Here is a 20,369-nt window from a genome sequence, read left to right on the forward strand (position 1 = left end):
GTTTTCAGCCCCTCTAATTTCCAGAGCACCATGCAGTGTGGGTCTGTGCTCCCAGAGTAAATTTCTAGGGCTGGGTATTTAGCAGTCCTGTGCTTCCACTCCCTGCCCACTCTGATTCTCTTTCTTCTGCCAGTAAGCTGGGGTAGGGGGAGTGCTTGTGTCCTGCTGGGTCACAGCTTTTCACTTTACCCTTTTCCATGAGATGTTCATTTCTCCCATGGCTGGTGTACTGTTACTTCTGGTCACCCTTTTAGGAATAGTTGTATTTGCTGTGTTTTCAAAATATATGTGGTTTGGGGAGGTGTTTTCCACCACGCTTCTCATGCCACCATCTTTTCTTTGCATAGTTATTTTAATAGACACAGTTAGGCCTTTACAATACTGAAACATATCTTCTTTATCAACTGTGGGTCTAAGGAGACAGAGGTCAAGTGCACTGGACATCCTCTATCTCAAAAGGTGAGAGTCTGAGTTCCAAAGGGAGAGGATCTCAGCTTTAGGACTATTGGCAATGCTTTGGGCTGAGGTAGTTGGAGGGACTCTACAAATTTTTCCAATTGGGTCTTAATCATGCCTGAGTGCTTATGACTAACCCTGAGGATTGAGGATGTTATGCACAATGAAAGTTTGTAAAACCAGCAAGGCAGCACAGATGAGCCAAAGCACCTGATCAGTAAACAGGTTCCCTGATCATTATGAAGTTTCCAGGTAGGGATAATCTTTCCTAACAGGAATTTTAGCTACAGAAGTATTTGCCTATTGTGGGGAAAATAGAAGTTCCTATGGCCAGGATCCTCACATTCCCCTAAACTACTTGATGATATAATTGGCCTGCTGCTAGGCTACTGCTTCCACACCCTAGGCAATTAGCTATTACTGACTGAGTCACTGTATAAAGAGCCTGCTCAGTGCTTTGGGTGGAGGCAGAAACAGAAAAGGATTACAGACCTGCTGCAGACTGTTGGATGCAGATGTGATTCTAGTGCTGGACCTATCACCAGAAGAATAAATCTGGGTATAAACCCTTTCACCCCAAGAGCATTCCATTGTCATTCCTCAGTCTCACTGAATCCATAAGAGGGCGGAAACCCTTAGGCAAGACACCTATCTACAAGGGAAAATTGTCATCTAGTAAGAAAACATACATACCATGACTAAAACATATGTATCCATGAGATGGGAAAGCAGTAGGAACTTCATTTGACAAATCTCAAATATCCCACTGGGCAATTAAAAATAGCCAGGGGCTGTGTACACAGGTTTTCCAGTATTGTACTTTGGACAGGTGGACAGGCAAGATAGGCACTATTTGCTGCCTTATTAATATTTCCCAACCAGCACTGGTTCATGAACACTCTGATTCTGTCAGTAGATCAATAGTTTGATGCATGTACAGTGGTAAGTAGTAGGAATTTTAGAATTTCTGGTAGGGCTGGATTGTTACTTGGTCCAAACGAGAGTTCTCTCTTTTTATCCAACCAACGATTAGATATCCAATATTGTTTTTCCCTCTCTAGGGCCAATTGGTGGGTATCTCACCAATTTTTGCAAATTATCATTTAGGAGAACATCCATTTGTAACATGACTGAGGTTTGGCCATTTGTTTCCTAGAGAGCAGTGTTTTTGATGAGAAATGTCAACAGAGTGGCTTCCTTTGGCCTCCAGTGAGTTGAACTGTGAATGCTCAAGAACCTTAATAGCCAGAGCCACAAGAAAAAGTATGACATCTAATAAATTTTGGACATAGGAACCATTTTCAATTTTATCCCCATTGGAAGTAAGGAAACTTCATTGTTTCCATAATATTCCAAAGTCATGAGATACCCAAAGGCATATCAACTGTCAGTATACATGTTTGTAGTTTTACCCTTGGCTTAAGGTTCAAGCTCAAGTAAGGACATATAACTCAGCTTGTTGGGTCAAAGCAGCCAAAAGGTAGAGCTGCTGCCTCAGTGACCACAAGTAGTTGCACTAGCACACCCTGCACCATATTTACCATTTTCATTCTTTAAATAAGAACCATCAGTAAATCATGAAACATCTGTATTGGTTAGGGGAGTTTTCCTGTAAGTCGTCATGGAGAATCAAAAGGTGATCTGTTAGTGTTAGGCAGTTCTGAGGCATTTCATCTGGATTCAAATGTAGTCCTATTCTGAGATCAGATGCCCTGAGTATGGAATGTGAGTTTGAGCAAACTTCAATTTTTCTTTGGAGACTTTATGTCCCTTTAAGGCCAAAAGTTTTAAATGTGGATGCAGTCTTCCTCTGAAGAGATCTGAGAGGGGAGCAGAGAAACAAATCATCTAGGTATTGCAACAAAGTAGAGCCTGCAGAAAGCTTTATCTTATCCAAATCAGATCTTAAGGTTTGTGAAAACTAAGGACTCTCTGAAACCCTAGAGTATTACCGTCCATTTGTATTTCCTTTCTTCTGAAGTGACAGCAAAAAGATATTGGCTATCTTTATCAACTGGAATACTCAAGTGTACTATATAGATCACCTACAGTGAAAAATTTGTTTTCAGTGGGAATGGATGTCAGCAGCTTATGGGGGTTAGGAACAAGAAGGGATAACAATGTTATTTATATATTTAACAATGTTATTTATTGCTCCGAGGTCCTAGACAACCTCCACCCTCAATATTGGGTTTTTTCATAGGTGAAATAGGGGTATTACAGGGGCTAGTGCAGGGGGATGTGGCCCTGAGCCTTGTAATCTTCTATTATGGGCTTGATACCTCTAAGGGCTTATTTATAGGGTACCGATTAATTTGGGGGAGAGGTTTTGAGGGATCTATCTACTTGAATCTTGATGGGAAGTGCACTGTGGATTCTGCCAATGTCAGCTGAAATTCTGCCCATAGTGTTACGTGATCCAATAGGAATAAATGATCAGCGTCCCTAGACTCAGCTAGAGTACTGTCAGAGACACAGCCGATAAAAGATGTTGAAGTGTCATTTAATCACCCTGGTTGGCTGTTTTGATTACTACTGTCAAACTTTAGAATTATGTCCCCCATTTGGGAGAAATTCTTGCATGTTATTAAAAAAAATTTTTTTTTGAAATCTTGGTCCAATAAATGAGTATGGGTGGAAGAACTATGAAGAGAAGGGTGTGCATCACTCAAAGGGCCTAAACAAAAAGAAACAGGTTCAGAGATAGGAAGCTGTTGAGGTTTATGACAGAGCCCCACTATCTGTATTCCAAGGCAGGGGCTGCTTTGTAGCAGTGTGGCTGAGCATGGAAAATGTAGCTCTAGTGTCAGCAAGGACAGAGAGTGATTAATTCCCAATCTAGAGAGTTGTTTCTCTGACTTATTTAAGAGGAGGATTGAAAAGAGCACCTGTAGTTCCTTGGAGTTCTGTCACTGGGAAGTAGGACGACAATGGAAAGGCTGGCTAGAGGGTTGAAGATGCCTGGTGTGCTTAAATACGTTTTCCAGTGTCTGGGCTCTTCCCCAAACTAGCAAAAACTAGGAGGTTTTTGGTCTTGTTTAGGGGCCTTCATTTCCCCATTTGCCACTGATCTAGGGTGCAAGCAAGCTGGATTGCCAAATTGACTGAATTTAGAGTGGATGTAGTTTCCCATTCCATCCTGGTCCTTTTAGCTAAGAGTAAGAGCTCAGTACAGTTCATTAATAAACATAGTTAAGTGTTACCTGGGTGGATTCAACATTTAAAGGAAGACCAGAAATTTCATTGAAAATAATCCAAAGTTTATTGTAATAGTTATGAACATATTCATCAGGTTTTTGTGTGCAAGCCTGAATTTTATTCTAATCAACAAGCTTTGGAAAAGTCACTGTAATTGTTTGTGGAGATTTCTAGTGAGTATTCCAGCATTTTGCCAGAAGATGGGTGTCTGTTTCTCTACGTCCCTTTCAGGATGTTCCCACTGGGCTAGTTTCATCCAATTCTTGGCCTGGCCCTCACCAACAAACATGTGGACTAATTGATACAAATCTGAGAAACCAATCTGGTTAAGTTTGAATACCTATGTTAAATTCTTCAGCAAACCTATGGGGTTCCTCAGTCACTTTAGGAAACTTTAACTATGGTTCACAAATTGGCCTTAGTCAAAGTACAGGGAACATAAGAAACTTAGCGTTTATTTGAACTCTCAGAAGACTTAGGTTTAGTGAGACAGGTTTTAATAGGTCCAGGAGATTGGGGAGAGGGGATAGATTCATACAAAAAGGGAAGTTTGGCAAAAGGATTAGAATGAGGGAGTGTAGGGTGTGGGAGAGGAGGTGGGGGACAGTCCAGAGGGAACAGAGGAAATTGGTGCCAGAGGCAGGCCTGAGAAGAAGGTGGCTGCCAGGTGTCTGGTGACAAAGATGATGGAGGGAAAAAGAGGCCTCAGAAGCCATTTTGGCTTCTTTCAATTGTTTGTCTCAGTTACTTTAGAAATAGTATTTTGCAAAGAGGGAAATTTAGAATCCTAAAAACATTCAGAAACCTCAAGGTTTATTCAAATAGGCATCCCATCCAGCTTTTGTTGTTGTTTTTGAGCTTAAACTTTCTAATTTAATTTTGAGAAAAACAAGTTTGGGGAGATTGAAAGTTCCCCATAATGGCCTTTGGTGTTCTAAATTACTTTAGGTTAAGTTAGTCATTTAGTTAGAAAGGCACATAAGGAAGAATCACGGTTTTTAAACATAAAACCAGAAGGGGTCCCAGAATGGGGGGTTGCCCACAAAGCATTTTGGTGACTGAGATCCCATTTGTTAGAAGTTTTTCTCTAGAGCAAAAAGAAAAATTTGTAAACAGCACAGTTTCAACAGGAACAGTCTGATTCCGAAAGGAACTGGAACACAGGCCAGCACAGTTGCAACAGGCACAGTCAAACAGGAGTCAGGCCAAAGGTTAACACAGTTCCAACAGGCACAATGTGATCCCTGGAAGATGGGGACCAAAGGCCAGCACAGTTCCTGTAGGAACAGTCCAGTTCCAAAAAGGAATGGGACTGAAGGCCAAACAAAACTCTCCAAAAGGATAAGGCCTTAAAACGAATTCCCCATTAAAGCCTGGAGAGAGAAAAAATGCAAATATATTGGAACTCGAAATCCAGGAAAAAACTTTCTGACAAACTCCAGAGTGAGCAAGAAAGCAGTGAGTTCAATGAGCTCGGTGAGTACTGGCCCCTGTTTGCTCACCAACCAGAGTTGTTCAGGGCCTTCTCTGGCTCCCACTCTGATCACCAAGTAATGTTAACCTTAAAAATAAAAGTTATTTTACCAGTAAAAATGGATTGATTCAGGAAAAGCAGAAAATTGCAATTCAAGACATACAAACTATGGCAAAACCATAGTAAAGTCCAACAGCCAAAGAAGAGGAACATTACTTTATGGAGAAGAAATAAGAAATTGGGAGGGGTTGTTTTGAATAGAAGTCCATTGCAGAAGAGCAAAAGTTCAGGGTGATAGGGGTTTCTCACTGACTGAGTCGGGCTGTGAATTTCCCAAAGGAGGTGCAATGTACGTCTTCCCCTTTTGGGGCCTATACTTGATTCCTTTCTGTTGATGATTCTTTTATTGGGGTGTGTAATTGACAATTCTCCCTGTGACTGATGTGGAGTGGTAAGGCTCTCTCTTCTCATTTCTTGAGTTCATGAGGTTTCTTTTCATTAACTTTCACAATTTCAAGCATAAAGATGAATTAGAGAGAGGGGGCGGAAGATGGCGGCGTGAGTAAAGCAGCGGAAATCTCCTCCCAAAACAACATATATCTATGAAAATATAACAAAGACAACCCTTCCTAGAATAAAGACCAGAGGACACAGGACAATATTCAGACCACATCCGCACCTGAGAGAACCCAGCGCCTCGCGAAGGGGGTAAGATACAAGCCCCGGCCCGGCGGGAGCCGAGCGCCCCTCCCCCCAACTCCCGGCGGGAGAAGAGCAGGCAGAGCGGGAGGGAGACGGAGCCCAGGACTGCCGAACACCCAGCCCCAGCCATCCGGGCCAGAGTGCAGGGCCCTCGATACTAGGAAAACAGGGCAGCAAGAACAGTGAGCAGGCACTGGAGGCTGGGTGCCAGAGGACATAAGAAAAGCGCGCGACCATTTTTTTTTTTTTTTTTTTGCTTTTTTGCTGTTTTGTTTTGGCGAGCGCTTTTTGGAAGTCTTAAAGGGATAGGGACCCCAATACTAGGGAAACAGGGCAGAAAGACTGGTGAGCAGAGGCCTGAGGCTGGCACCGGAGAATAAAGAAAAACGAACGACTACCTTTTTTTTTTTTTTTTTTAATTAAGAAACTTTTTTTTTTTTTTTTTTTTTTTTTTTTTGGTGGTCGTTGTTTTGTTTTGGCGGGTGCTTTTTGAAAGTCTTAAAGGGGCAGGGCGGGTCACTTAATCCAGAGGTAGGGAATCCGGGATCTCTGGGCACCCTAACCCCTGGGCTGCAGGGAGCAGGGAGGCCCCTTACGGAGATAAATAGCCTCCCAGCAGCTCCTGCTCCAACGCGACTCCACCATTTTGGAGTAGCTGCCTGAGCCAGGCCACGCCCACAGCAACAGCGGAGATTAACTCCATAGCAGCCGGGCAGGAAGCAGAAACCCTGTCTGCACGCAGCTGCGCAGCACAAGCCACTAGAGGCCGCTGTTCTCCCAGGAGAGGAGGGCCACAAACCAACAAGAAAGGAAGTCCTTCCAGCCGTCACTCGTCCCAGTTCTGCAGACTATTCCTATCACCATGAAAAGGCAAAGCTACAGGCAGACAAAGATCACAGAGACAACACCAGAGAAGGAGACAGACCTAACCAGTCTTCCTGAAAAAGAATTCAAAATAAGAATCATAAAGATGCTGACAGAGATGCAGAGAAATACGCAAGAGAAATGGGATGAAGTCCGGAAGGAGATCACAGATGCCAGAAAGGAGATCGCAGAAATGAAACAAACTCTGGAAGGGTTTATAAGCAGAATGGATAGAATGCAAGAGGCCATTGATGGAATTGAAATCAGAGAACAGGAACGCATAGAAGCTGACATAGAGAGAGACAAAAGGATCTCCAGGAATGAAACAATATTAAGAGAACTGTGTGACCAATCCAAAAGGAACAATATCCGTATTATAGGGGTCCCAGAAGAAGAAGAGAGAGGAAAAGAGATGGAAAGTATCTTAGAAGAAATAATTGCTGAAAACTTCCCCAAACTGGGGGAGGAAGTACTCGAACAGACCACGGAAATACACAGAACCCCCAACAGAAAGGATCTAAGAAGGACAACACCAAGACACATAATAATTAAAATGGCAAAGATCAAGGACAAGGAAAGAGTGTTAAAGGCAGCTAGAGAGAAAAAGGTCACCTATAAAGGGAAACCCATCAGGCTAAGGTCAGATTTCTCAAAAGAAACCCTACAGGCCAGAAGAGAATGGCATGATATATTTAATACAATGAAACAGAAGGGCCTTGAACCAAGGATACTGTATCCAGCACGACTATCATTCAAATATGACGGTGGGATTAAACAATTCCCAGACAAACAAAAGCTGAGGGAATTTGCTTTCCACAAACCACCTCTACAGAACATCTTACAGGGACTGCTCTGGATGGGAGCACTCCTAGAAAGAGCACAGCACAAAACACCCAACATATGAAGAATTGAGGAGGAGGAACAAGAAGGGAGAGAAGAAAAGAATCTCCAGACAGTGTATATAACAGCTCAATAAGCGAGCTAAGTTAGGCAGTAAGATACTAAAGAGGCTAACCTTGAACCTTTGGTAACCACGAATTTAAAGCCTGCAATGGCAATAAGTACATATCTTTCAATAGTCACCCTAAATGTTAATGGGTTGAATGCACCAATCAAAAGACACAGAGTAACAGAATGGATAAAAAAGCAAGACCCATCTATATGCTGCTTACAAGAAACTCACCTCAAACCCAAAGACATGTACAGACTAAAAGTCAAGGGATGGAAAAACATATTTCAAGCAAACAACAGTGAGAAGAAAGCAGGGGTTGCAGTACTAATATCAGACAAAATAGACTTCAAAACAAAGAAAGTAACAAGAGATAAAGAAGGACACTACATAATGATAAAGGGCTCAGTCAAACAAGAGGATATAACCATTCTAAATATATATGCACCCAACACAGGAGCACCAGCATATGTGAAACAAATTCTAACAGAACTAAAGGGGGATATAGACTGCAATGCATTCATTCTAGGAGACTTCAACACACCACTCACCCCAAAGGATAGATCCACTGGGCAGAAAATAAGTAAGGACACGGAAGCACTGAACAACACAGTAGAGCAGATGGACCTAATAGACATATATAGAACTCTACATCCAAAAGCAGCGGGATATACATTCTTCTCAAATGCACATGGAACATTCTCCAGAATAGACCACATACTAAGCCACAAAAAGAGCCTCAGAAAATTCCAAAAGATTGAAATCCTACCAACCAACTTTTCAGACCACAAAGGCATAAAACTAGAAATAAACTGTACAAAGAAAGCAAAGAGGCTCACAAACACATTGAGGCTTAACAACACGCTCCTAAATAATCAATGGATCAATGACCAAATCAAAATGGAGATCCAGCAATATATGGAAACAAATGACAACAACAACACTAAGCCCCAACTTCTGTGGGACACAGCAAAAGCAGTCTTAAGAGGAAAGTATATAGCAATTCAAGCATATTTAAAAAAGGAAGAGCAATCCCAAATGAATGGTCTAATGTCACAATTATCGAAATTGGAAAAAGAAGAACAGATGAGGCCTAAGGTCAGCAGAAGGAGGGACATAATTAAGATCAGAGAAGAAATAAATAAAATTGAGAAGAATAAAACAATAGCAAAAATCAATGAAACCAAGAGCTGGTTCTTCGAAAAAATTAACAAAATAGATAAGCCTCTAGCCAGACTTATTAAGAAGAAAAGAGAGTCAACACAAATCAACAGTATCAGAAATGAGAAAGGAAAAATCACGACGGACCCCACGGAAATGCAAAGAATTATTAGAGAATACTATGAAAACCTATATGCTAAGAAGCTGGGAAACCTAGGAGAAATGGACAACTTCCTAGAAAAATACAACCTTCCAAGATTGACCCAGGAAGAAACAGAAAATCTAAACAGACCAATTACCAGCAACGAAATTGAAGCGGTAATCAAAAAACTACCAAAGAACAAAACCCCCGGGCCAGATGGATTTACCTCAGAATTTTATCAGACATACAGGGACGACATAATACCCATTCTCCTTAAAGTTTTCCAAAAAATAGAGGAGGAGGGGATACACCCAAACTCATTCTATGAAGTTAACATCACCCTAAAACCAAAACCAGGCAAAGACCCCACCAAAAAAGAAAACTACAGACCAATATCCCTGATGAACGTAGATGCAAAAATACTCAACAAAATATTAGCAAACCGAATTCAAAAATACATCAAAAGGATCATACACCATGACCAAGTGGGATTCATTCCAGGGATGCAAGGATGGTACAACATTCGAAAGTCCATCAACATCATCTACCACATCAACAAAAAGAAAGACAAGAACCACATGATCATCTCCATAGATGCTGAAAAAGCATTTGACAAAGTTCAACATCCATTCATGTTAAAAACTCTCTGCAAAATGGGAATAGAGGGCAAGTACCTCAACATAATAAAGGCCATCTATGATAAACCCACAGCCAACATTATACTGAACAGCGAGAAGCTGAAAGCATTTCCTCTGAGATCGGGAACTAGACAGGGATGCCCACTCTCTCCACTGTTATTTAACATAGTACTGGAGGTCCTAGCCACGGCAATCAGACAAAATAAAGAAATACAAGGAATCCAGATTGGTAAAGAAGTTAAACTGTCACTATTTGCAGATGATATGATACTGTACATAAAAAACCCTAAAGACTCCACCCCAAAACTACTAGAACTGATATCGGAATACAGCAAAGTTGCAGGATACAAAATCAACACACAGAAATCTGTGGCTTTCCTATATACTAACAATGAACCAACAGAAAGAGAAATCAGGAAAACAACTCCATTCACAATTGCATTAAAAAAAATAAAATACCTAGGAATAAACCTAACCAACGAAGTGAAAGACTTATACTCTGAAAACTACAAGTCACTCTTAAGAGAAATTAAAGGAGACACTAACAGATGGAAACTCATCCCATGCTCGTGGCTAGGAAGAATTAGTATCGTCAAAATGGCCATCCTGCCCAAAGCAATATACAGATTTGATGCAATCCCTATGAAACTACCAGCAACATTCTTCAATGAACTGGAACAAATAATTCAAAAATTCATATGGAAACACCACAGACCCCGAATAGCCAAAGCAATCCTGAGAAAGAAGAATAAAGTAGGGGGATCTCACTCCCCAACTTCAAGCTCTACTATAAAGCCATAGTAATCAAGACAATTTGGTACTGGCACAAGAGCAGAGCCACAGACCAATGGAACAGACTAGAGAATCCAGACATTAACCCAGACATATATGGTCAATTAATATTTGATAAAGGAGCCATGGACATACAATGGGGAAATGACAGTCTCTTCAACAGGTGGTGCTGGCAAAACTGGACAGCTACATGTAGGACAATGAAACTGGACCACTGTCTAACCCCATATACAAAAGTAAACTCAAAATGGATCAAAGACCTGAATGTAAGCCATGAAACCATTAAACTCTTGGAAGAAAACATAGGCGAAAACCTCTTAGACATAAACATGAGTGACCTCTTCTTGAACATATCTCCCCGGGCAAAGAAAACAACAGCAAAAATGAGTAAGTGGGACTATATTAAGCTGAAAAGCTTCTGTACAGCAAAAGATACCATCAATAGAACAAGAAGGATCCCTACAGTATGGGAGAATATATTTGAAAATGACACATCCGATAAAGGCTTGACGTCCAGAATATATAAAGAGCTCACACGCCTCAACAAACAAAAAACAAATAACCCAATTAAAAAATGGGCAGAGGAACTGAACAGACAGTTCTCCAAAAAAGAAATACAGATGGCCAACAGACACATGAAAAGATGCTCCACATCGCTAATTATCAGAGAAATGCAAATTAAAACTACAATGAGGTATCACCTCACACCAGTAAGGATGGCTGCCATCCAAAAGACAAACAACAACAAATGTTGGCGAGGCTGTGGAGAAAGGGGAACCCTCCTACACTGCTGGTGGGAATGTAAGTTAGTTCAACCATTGTGGAAAGCAGTATGGAGGTACATCAAAATGCTCAAAACAGACTTACCATTTGACCCAGGAATTGCACTCCTAGGAATTTACCCTAAGAACGCAGCAATCAAGTTTGAGAAAGACAGATGCACCCCTATGTTTATTGCAGCACTATTTACAATAGCCAAGAATTGGAAGCAACCTAAATTTCTATCCATAGATGAATGGATAAAGAAGATGTGGTACATATACACAATGGAATACTACTCAGCCATAAGAAAAAGGCAAATCCAATCATTTGCAGCAACATGGATGGAGCTGGAGGGTATTATGCTCAGTGAAACAAGCCAAGCGGAGAAAGAGAAATACCAAATGATTTCACTTATCTGTGGAATATAAAAACAAAGGAAAAACTGAAGGAACAAAACAGCACCAGAATCACAGAACTCAAGAATGGACTAACAGGTACCAAAGGGAAAGGGACTGGGGAGGATGGGTGGGTAGGGAGGGATAAGGGGGGGAGAAGTAAGGGGGTATTAAGATTAACATGCATGGGGGGGTAGGAGAAAAGGGAGGGCTGTACAACACAGAGAAGGCAAGTAGTGATTCTACAACATTTTGCTATGCTGATGGACAGTGACTGTAAAGGGGTTTATAGGGGAGACCTGGTATAGGGGAGAGCCTAGTAAACATAATATTCGTCATGTAAGTGTAGATTAGTGATACCAAAAACAAAGAAAAAAAAAAAAAGGGCAGTTCCTGTGTGGTAACCTCCAATGAGTTCTACACAAGGGTATAAAGGGCATATAAAAGTGTAGGCAAAGGGTCTGTTTGCGTCTATACAGAAGATCAAAGCCTAATTGGGCTATCCCGAAAATGAACTAAGATACAATATGAAAGAGAACTTCCAACATCAGCACTCTCTGGAAGACTCATGCCAGAAGATAATCATCAAAAAACCCCAACAAAGATCCACGCACTGCTAGAGCTGTAGATGCACTCATCCCACCAGCTCCTGGACTTGCCATGGGAATGAGGAAGGACATATCTAAGCTGGCCTGTGCATACAGTAAAACAACAAATTTGACTGGATCTATACTGTTGGAACTCAATCAAGAATTAAGAGAATTGCAAATTGTAGTGCTCCAAAATCTTACAACTACAGACTATTTACTGTTAAAAGAACATAAGGGATGTGAACATTCCCCAGGAATGGGTTGTTTTAATTTGTCTGATTTCTCTCAGACTGTTCAAGTTCAGTTGGACAATATCCACCATATCATAGATAAGTTTTCCCAAATGCCTAAGGTGCCTAACTGGTTTTCTTGGTTTCACTGGAGATGGCTGGTAATTACAGATATGCTTTGGTTATGTAACTATACTCCTATTATGTTAATGTGTGTGCGCAATTTAAGTAGTAGCTTAAAACCTATACATGCTGAAGTAAACTACAAGAAGATATGTCAAAGAAATAATCAATCTTCCCATGTTTTCTTCCGCCTGCTACTTCTATAGCTTTTCTTCTTCCTTCCTAATTACAACCCTTAAATAGATTTCGTGCCTCATATCAAATTTACCGAGTATCATAATTCTTCCAAGTGGTAAAGATACCTCAAGACAAATGCTGGGCATAGAAGCTACAGGGCATAAATAGGCAAAGAAGTAAAAAGCTAACCTTTTCAAACAATAAGGCTTCCCTCTCACTTACCAACTTCACATTTCCCTGTATGGCCCCGGAAGATGACTGGTTAGCCAGAGACGGGTAAGATTCCTCAAGGGAGGAACAACCTAAGACAGGCACAGTCGCAGGGGGGCCATCAGGTGAGAAATTGGGGATCAACAGAGGTGAGGCTTAGAACCTCACCCCCCCTGTTCTGAGAGAAATCTTCTGCATACGTGGATGTTTTATTGCCCTTGTCTAGCTTGGATTAACACATAGTCTACAGGCACACACGTGATCATCTACATTTGCTCTCTTACAACACTAAACTGTTTTCTACCTTTATCTTGTATCTACCTACCACTTCAGCATTTTATTAAAAATAATAATAATAAAGAGAGAAATGTGGTATCCACATATAAATCAAGTATAAAAACCAAATGAGTATTCATATTTGAACTGACTGTTTATAGTTCATAATGCATGAGCAAAACCGAAAGTTTCTGTGATGACTGCCCTTGTACTGTTCACTATGTAACTTATTCATTATGTAAGAATTTGTTCTACATGTAAGAACTTGTTTGTTATGCCTCAGAAGATTGGAGACTGACGAAAATTAGGCTTGGGGTGGATTAATGATTGTGCATTGAGCATTGACTCCCCTATACAGAATTTTATTGTCGTTAACAACCATTTGATCAATAAATATGAGATGCCTCACAAAAAAAAAAGAAAAAAAAAAAAAAAAAAGGACAGACTTCCAATGGTAAAATAAATAAGTAACCGGGATGTAATGTATAGCATAAGGAATATAGTCAAGATATTGTAACAGCTTGGTAGGGTGATAGCTGGAACCTAGAATTATGTATATAAATGTTTTATCACTGTGTTGTACACTTGAAACTAATGTAATGTAATACTCTGCGTCAACTACCCTTCAATAAAAAATAATTATTTAAAAAAAAAAAAAGAATAAACAAGTTCAGCAAGGTTGCAAGATGGAAGATCAGTATCTGTTGTATTTCTGTATACTAACAATAAATAATCCAAACATGGAAAAAAAAAAAAAAGATGAATTAGAAATAGATTTGACAAAAGAGCAAACATTGTTGAGAGAAATTATGTAATACCTAAATAATGTTGAGGTTTACTTTGTTAAAAGGATGATATGACTCCATATTATGAAGATACAAATTCTTTCCATATGACATATAGATTCCATGTTAGAGCCTATGGAGCTGCAATGAAAATTCCAGCTTTTAAAAATGACACACTTGTTTTGAAATTCATACGGAAACACACAAGCCCAAACAACTTTGAAAGAACCAATTTGGGGGCCAACCACAATCTGATTTCGAGAGTCATTATAAAGCTACAGTAATGAAGACAATGTGGTATATATATTTTGCAAAATAGACAAATACATATGGCAACAAAATAGAAAGTATTAGACCCAAATATATTAGGACCACTGATGTTTGACATAAGCGCAAAGGCTATTCAGGGGAAAAAGGATAGCTCTTTCAACAAATGGTGCTAGATATACATATGTAAAAAAAGTTACCTAAGATCCATTTCTCATGCATGACATACAAAAATTACCTCAAAATGGATCACAGACCTTAACATAAAACCTTCATTCTAAAACCTCCAGAAGAAAACAGAGGAGAAAAATCTTTGCGGCCTTGGGTTTGGCAAAACTCTTAGACCAAAAGTACCATCTGGACAAATCCCTGAGCCAGCGCACGGCCTCTTCGACCCCCTGCACCTGGGCCGGCGGCGCCCTCCGGGCCGGCCGAGCCTCCTCCAGCCCCGCCCCGCAGCCCGGCCCACCTTGCCCCGCCTCCGCGCGCGCGCGCCCGCCTCTCCACCCGGAAGAGCCCTCTGAGCCGCGGAGCTGGGGCGGCGCGCGGCCGGCGTCCTTCGGGAGCGCGGGCCGCCCGAGCAAACGCCGGGCGCCTAATTCAACCAGGCGCGAGGCGGGCCCTTCGGAGCTGCGCGCCCCCGCGGCCGGCGGCGCCTCGAGCGGCTCGTGCACGCACCCCGCCTCGCCGGCCTCCTCGCGCGCCCGAGGCCGTGGCTCTACCCTACCGCCAGGCCTGGGTGCTCCGCGCCTCCCGGCCTCGGGAGCAGCGCGGCCCCGGCGACTTCTGACACTGCGTATCCACGAGTAAGTGCCAGCCGCTGCCTTGTTCCACCGTTACTTCTATTTTTCTCCTGCAGTTTGTCCCAACTCTCGCTCGCATCTGGTTAGTTCAAAAACTATTCAACTCTGGAACTGGCCCCGCGATGAAGCTACCGGGAGCCGGGCCGGGAAGTGTCAGGACAGGTGGTGCTAGGCAGGGGCTGCGGACAGAGTCGAAAGTGTGGGAAGCAGTCCCCCAGGCACCACCCGGCCCCACGCTTGCCGACCGCCTACTGGGGGCCGGGCGGGTGGGAAGGAGGCGCCAAGGCGGCCGGCGTGCGGACGGGTCTTACGACTCGGCGCGTCCGCCCGGGCCAGGGGCGTGGCTCTCGGTGGGCGTGGCTCGGCGGCGGGGCGGGTCCGCGGGTCCGGGGATACAGCGGGAGATCGCGGCTTGCTCAGCCTCCTGGTTCTGCCTGCTGGTGCTTCGCTTTTGTCAACCGGGTAAAGTAGCACAACAGGATTTCATATCGACCCCAAATAGTAAGTTTTAAAACAATGGGAGTGGGCATGTTTATAGGGTTAGCTAACTGCTTGGCAGCGATGATTTTTGGTCGGGTATTGCAAGTGAATGCTCTTTAAGAAATGCTTTTTGAGAAAGATGGTGTTTCATAAATAAAAGACTGGCGAAATTTAATCTGACGTTAATTTGAACCATGAATTCTGCAGCTGCCCCTTTCTGCCTTATGCGGAGCTTTTAAATTGCTAAACGTGTGGCTTCAAATTTAATATGCATTTATAGAATCTTAGAGACTCCATTGTACCACCTGGGAGTCCAGTTTTTGTTTTGTTTTTGTTTTAACCAAGGCCACATCGTGGAAATACTGTATGATTAATTCCTTCCCATGTGCTTTCTGCTGTACACTTACTTGGCTCAATTTAAATTACCTGACCAAAACAAATTACTTATCAATGTATGGCCCTAATTTACTTTAATTGTCTTGGATATACTGCTGTCTCTTAACCTCACACTATCATCCTGCAGTTGTCAGAATTCTTGGCCCAACTGTGGTATACCCTGCTTACTCCTTTCATGCCTTCCAGAATAGTAGGTTTCCAGAGATAGCAAAATCTTTTTAATAATTAGCATGTTAACAATTTAAGATGCTGAACTGTGAACTTTATAACATTCTGGTTTAATCATCTATTTGTGGAGCCCCATGCAAGAAATGTTGGTTGAATGAAATAAATCAAATTAAAGTACACTTGTTCTCCAGTGCTGTTTCCAAACCAAATGAGTTTCTTAGATGATCAACTTGGACAATTTATTTGTAACTGCCCATTTGCACCTCTGGGATTATCACCCTATTTAAATGTAATTTCCCTTTGTGCTTCTGTTTGTATTGCATTTTTACCACTGTTAGAGCACTGTTACATTTGATCTGTCCTTTGGTTCTCTGAGGGCATGGAGAGCCTTTTATTGTGCTTTTCGTTTCCCAGCATATTATCTTGTCTGTGACAAGTATTTGTGTGTATACATGAAAGTAGAATTGGGTTATGTCCTTTTAAGCTGTAAATACAAATTTTAAAAAATGTTGCCAGGAGAATGAGATAGGTGAAGAAATGTAATATACTGTATTTTCAATCCTAGTTATTTATCATTTAAAGATGAAATTTCCTGCCCTGCCTTCATTTAATTATCTAGTTTTTTTACTCTTGACAACTATTTTTGCCAAAGCAATAGTTTTCCTATGTTAGGAAGAGGAAATAGAAGACAAATTCACCTCCAAATGTAAATTTCTAAAGCCAGTCTAGTCTGTTAACTATTCAAGTCAGAATTAGCTGTCAATCTGAATAGGAGTGTGTGTGTCATTTATGTAGCACAGTACATGTAAATATGTGTGTGTGGGTAAGGAGAGAGAATGAATGAGAAAGAGGATACATTGTTCATATGAATAAAACCTAGAACCAGGGCCCTTGCAAAGAACTCTGCCAAGAGTAACTTTAGCAAAAATTGGTATTTAAGATTTTATACTTGAGAGCAAATGTGTGTGAGGAATGTGGCTAAAGAGAATGCAAGTCTTTTACATATCATAGGGTTAATGAGAAGGAAGTTTTGGAAAAAGATATAGGAAGGGCCTTGAACCATTTTGAGTTTCAATAATCAGCCCCAGTATAATTTTTTAACTTACTTTTAATTTTACTTAAAAAATAGATTCATGAAGTGACTGTAACAGATAATTCAGATATAATTAAGACTTGTATTCATAAAACATTTTGAGATTATAGTGTTACCCAAAGTCAGGATGATTTACAACCAGTCTTTTTAGTTAACTTTTATCTAAGTTGACAATATCAAAGATATAATATGGTTCTTTCTTTTTCTTTAGTTGCCTAGATTCAAGATGAATAGCGATCAGGTTGTACTGGTTGGTCAAGTGTTTGAATCGTATGTGTCGGAATACCATAAGAACGATATTCTTCTAATCTTGAAGGAAGGAGATGAAGATGCTCATTACCCAGTTGTGGTTAATGCAATGACTCTTTTTGAGACCAACATGGAAATTGGGGAATATTTCAACACATTCCCCAATGAAGTACTAACTGTTTTTGATAGTGCTCTGCAAAGATCAGCCTTGACAATTCTCCAGTCCCTTTCCCAGCCAGAGGGTGTCTCTATGAAGCAGAATCTTCATGCCAGGATATCAGGTGAATCACTTAATGATTTTACTGCCTTGTTATTCTTTAGGAATATTTTGAGAAATTCTAACACACTAAATTCAGAGCATTAAGAAGTAATTGATATTTATATTTAAAAATATATCCATTGTGTAGTTGATGGTCGCTTTCAGAGCAGAATAATGTTATTTTACTGTTTTCTACTAACCATGTCAACTGTGTGGAGACAACAGTGTATTTGTATATACATATATAGATATTTACATGAATGCATAAAATTGTAATGCAGAGCAGCTTTCTGAGTTTTGTCGGCTAGCAATAAAAATTCATAAAGGATTAGGTGGTAGATGCTACTCAGTGATCTTCAAAACTTTTTTAGGAAAATCATTATTTTTATATAACAATTTAGCTGGCCACCTATTAGGCACTCAGTTACCTTTTGTTGAATGAATGACAGATTATGCATCTTAATTTTTAATAAACTGCCATCAACTTGTGGTGGCAGAGCTGTGCCTAAATGCTTGCTTGCAATCTGGTGAAGCTGGAGAACACACATAACATTTTGTTCAAAAAATTTATATTACAGTTCAGAAAGGTGGGGATTTATAACAACAGAAACACTTGCTATGATTCCAAAAAGATTAGGAGTCATTATAGCAGAATTCCTTGGAGACAAATTAAGATTCCAAAAAAGACTGCATACTTACTTAAGTGGAAAATAGTATCTGCAATTACACTTGCTGAAATAAAACTATGAAGATTATGTCTTTATGCATCAGGATACTAGATAATCTCTTGCAGGAACAAGAAGATATATTCCCGTAAATAAGGTGGTAAAAGGATTGTTAATGGGGGCTTTAGCTAATGTTGAAATGGTGTTTAGGAAATGGGTTTACATTGTCCTTAGGTTTACTTTTCTGTACTCAGTTTAAACATTAAAATTTTGTTTCCCTGAGTGATTCTATTGGTTTCAGATGAATTTACCTGTTTTTTTTCTTTCAATTCTCTGAAAAAGTAAATTGCAAATTATGTTTCTACCATGGTAGCATTCATTCTACAAACATATTGTGTATAGGTATTTAATAGGTTCTTGGGAAACCAAAAAGAATATGGTATATTCCCTCATCTAAAGGAACTCAAGGCTGTTGGTGGAGACAGCTTTATAGTCAGATATTTACCAAATGGTGTATGTATGCCCCAAAATACATGGATATGTGTGTATTAAACATAATTGTAAAGGAATTTAATGACAGTTTTTGTGTTATGTGATGCATGCCTCACTCAATGTATGTGCAAGACACGTTAGCTCACAGAACAAGGAGTGAGTGGATTCTCCTAGAGGGTTCACTGGAGATTTCAAGAAGAGAAGGTAAGGACAGGGGTTGGAGGTGTCACAAGCAGAATGAACCAGGGAAAGAAATAATCTGGTTTTAGGCAATTGCACCTCTGTCTTGAACACCAGGCAACACATTTAATTATTAAAATCCAGGCTGAATCTGTCTTTCAGCCCTCAGTTTACTTTTCTAAGATATGCATTCTCTTTGTCTTCTGGGATTTTTGTTAGCCTGAAGTTCACTTACTATTCCTAGTGGTTTTGATGAAAGATATTCAAATGCACAGTAAGCATCAAAGTAAATGGGAAATAAAAAATAGCATGCATGTGTTATTTAAAGTAGTGGTTCTCAAACATTAATGGCTATCAGAATCACCTGAAGAGCTTGGAAGGCACTGCTTGCTGGGCGCCATCTGCTGCGTTTCTCATGAGGAGATCCATCGTGGGGCCCAAGAGTTTGTGTTCCTTACAGCTCCCAGGTGGTGCTTATGCTGTTGTTCCAGGGAAAACACGCAGAAAGAAATGGGCCCCAAGTAACTGATATGGACATATCTCTATTTTAAAAATAACTTTTGTTTTTGTTCTTTTATCAGTGAATAAGTCAGAGAATGATAAAGGTTTTTGTGTTCAGTGCTAATGGTGGTTTAGTACCTGATGTATATCCACCTGTACCCTCTGCCACTTCACTGGGGTAGTTGAAGAGCATACTGAGTAAATACATACATAGTAAGAGGAATATTAAGATAAACTGACATTTCTGTCAAAGCACTGCCTCTTAGCCTTTTTTAGTACTAAGATTTTGATTGTGTATGGTCAGTTTTGATTAACATTATGTTGCTGTGGATAAAATGAGAGTTCCTGTGGCCAGGATTCTCACCTGGCCCTGGTTGACCAGCTCACTGCACACCTGTGGGCAATACATGGCTGTTCACTCTATAAAAAGAGCTCTGCTCAGTGCTCTGGGTGCTACATGGTGGCAGGACTGCAAGGCTGCAGGAGAGCAGAGCAGAGGCTGGAGTGGTGGCAGCACCGAGGACAGAGGCCCAGAGGATGGCTGTGCAGGACAACTGTGCAGAGAGGCCCAAGGATGATTGTGTGGGACGGCTGTGTGGATAGACAGGCCCAGAAGCAGAGAGTGGCTTGCTGCATACAAACTCACTCTGAGTGAATGGGATTCTAATGACTGACCTGTCACCTGGAAATAAAGTTGGGTATAACTCTTTCACCCTAAAGAATGTTTTGCTGTTAATTTCTTTGGTCACACTGAATTCATAGTGAACTTGCCCGGGGCTGAAACCCATTGTCAAGACAATTGGCATAGTCAGCAGGGTTCATTGTTGACCAAGGAAAAAGACAGGCTGCCCTTATGGGAGAGGTGCTTCAGCAGGCTGCTCCTGTGAATGGG

The 20,369-nt window shown here is 40.9% G+C and overlaps 1 protein-coding gene across 9 annotated transcripts in view; it reads left to right on the forward strand.

The window, feature by feature from the left end:
- Positions 1–14,650: 14,650 nt before the first annotated feature.
- Positions 14,651–20,369, forward strand: part of MCM9 (minichromosome maintenance 9 homologous recombination repair factor) — a 102,281-nt gene continuing 96,562 nt past the window's right edge. For 2 of the 9 annotated variants that reach the window (XM_036925052.2, XM_057489312.1), the window contains exons 1-2: positions 14,651–14,997; positions 17,343–17,661. In XM_036925052.2, the coding sequence (XP_036780947.2) occupies positions 17,358–17,661 (304 nt within the window). In that variant the 5' untranslated portion in view covers positions 14,651–14,997; positions 17,343–17,357. Of the gene's footprint in view, positions 14,998–15,366; positions 15,496–17,342; positions 17,662–20,369 lie in introns of those variants that run through there. The other 7 variants (XR_005032584.2, XM_057489311.1, XR_005032586.2 and 4 more) reach the window with 5 other exon arrangements.

The sequence above is a fragment of the Manis pentadactyla genome, chromosome 12 (genome assembly GCF_030020395.1).
Source record: "Manis pentadactyla isolate mManPen7 chromosome 12, mManPen7.hap1, whole genome shotgun sequence".
NCBI lineage: Eukaryota > Metazoa > Chordata > Mammalia > Pholidota > Manidae > Manis > Manis pentadactyla.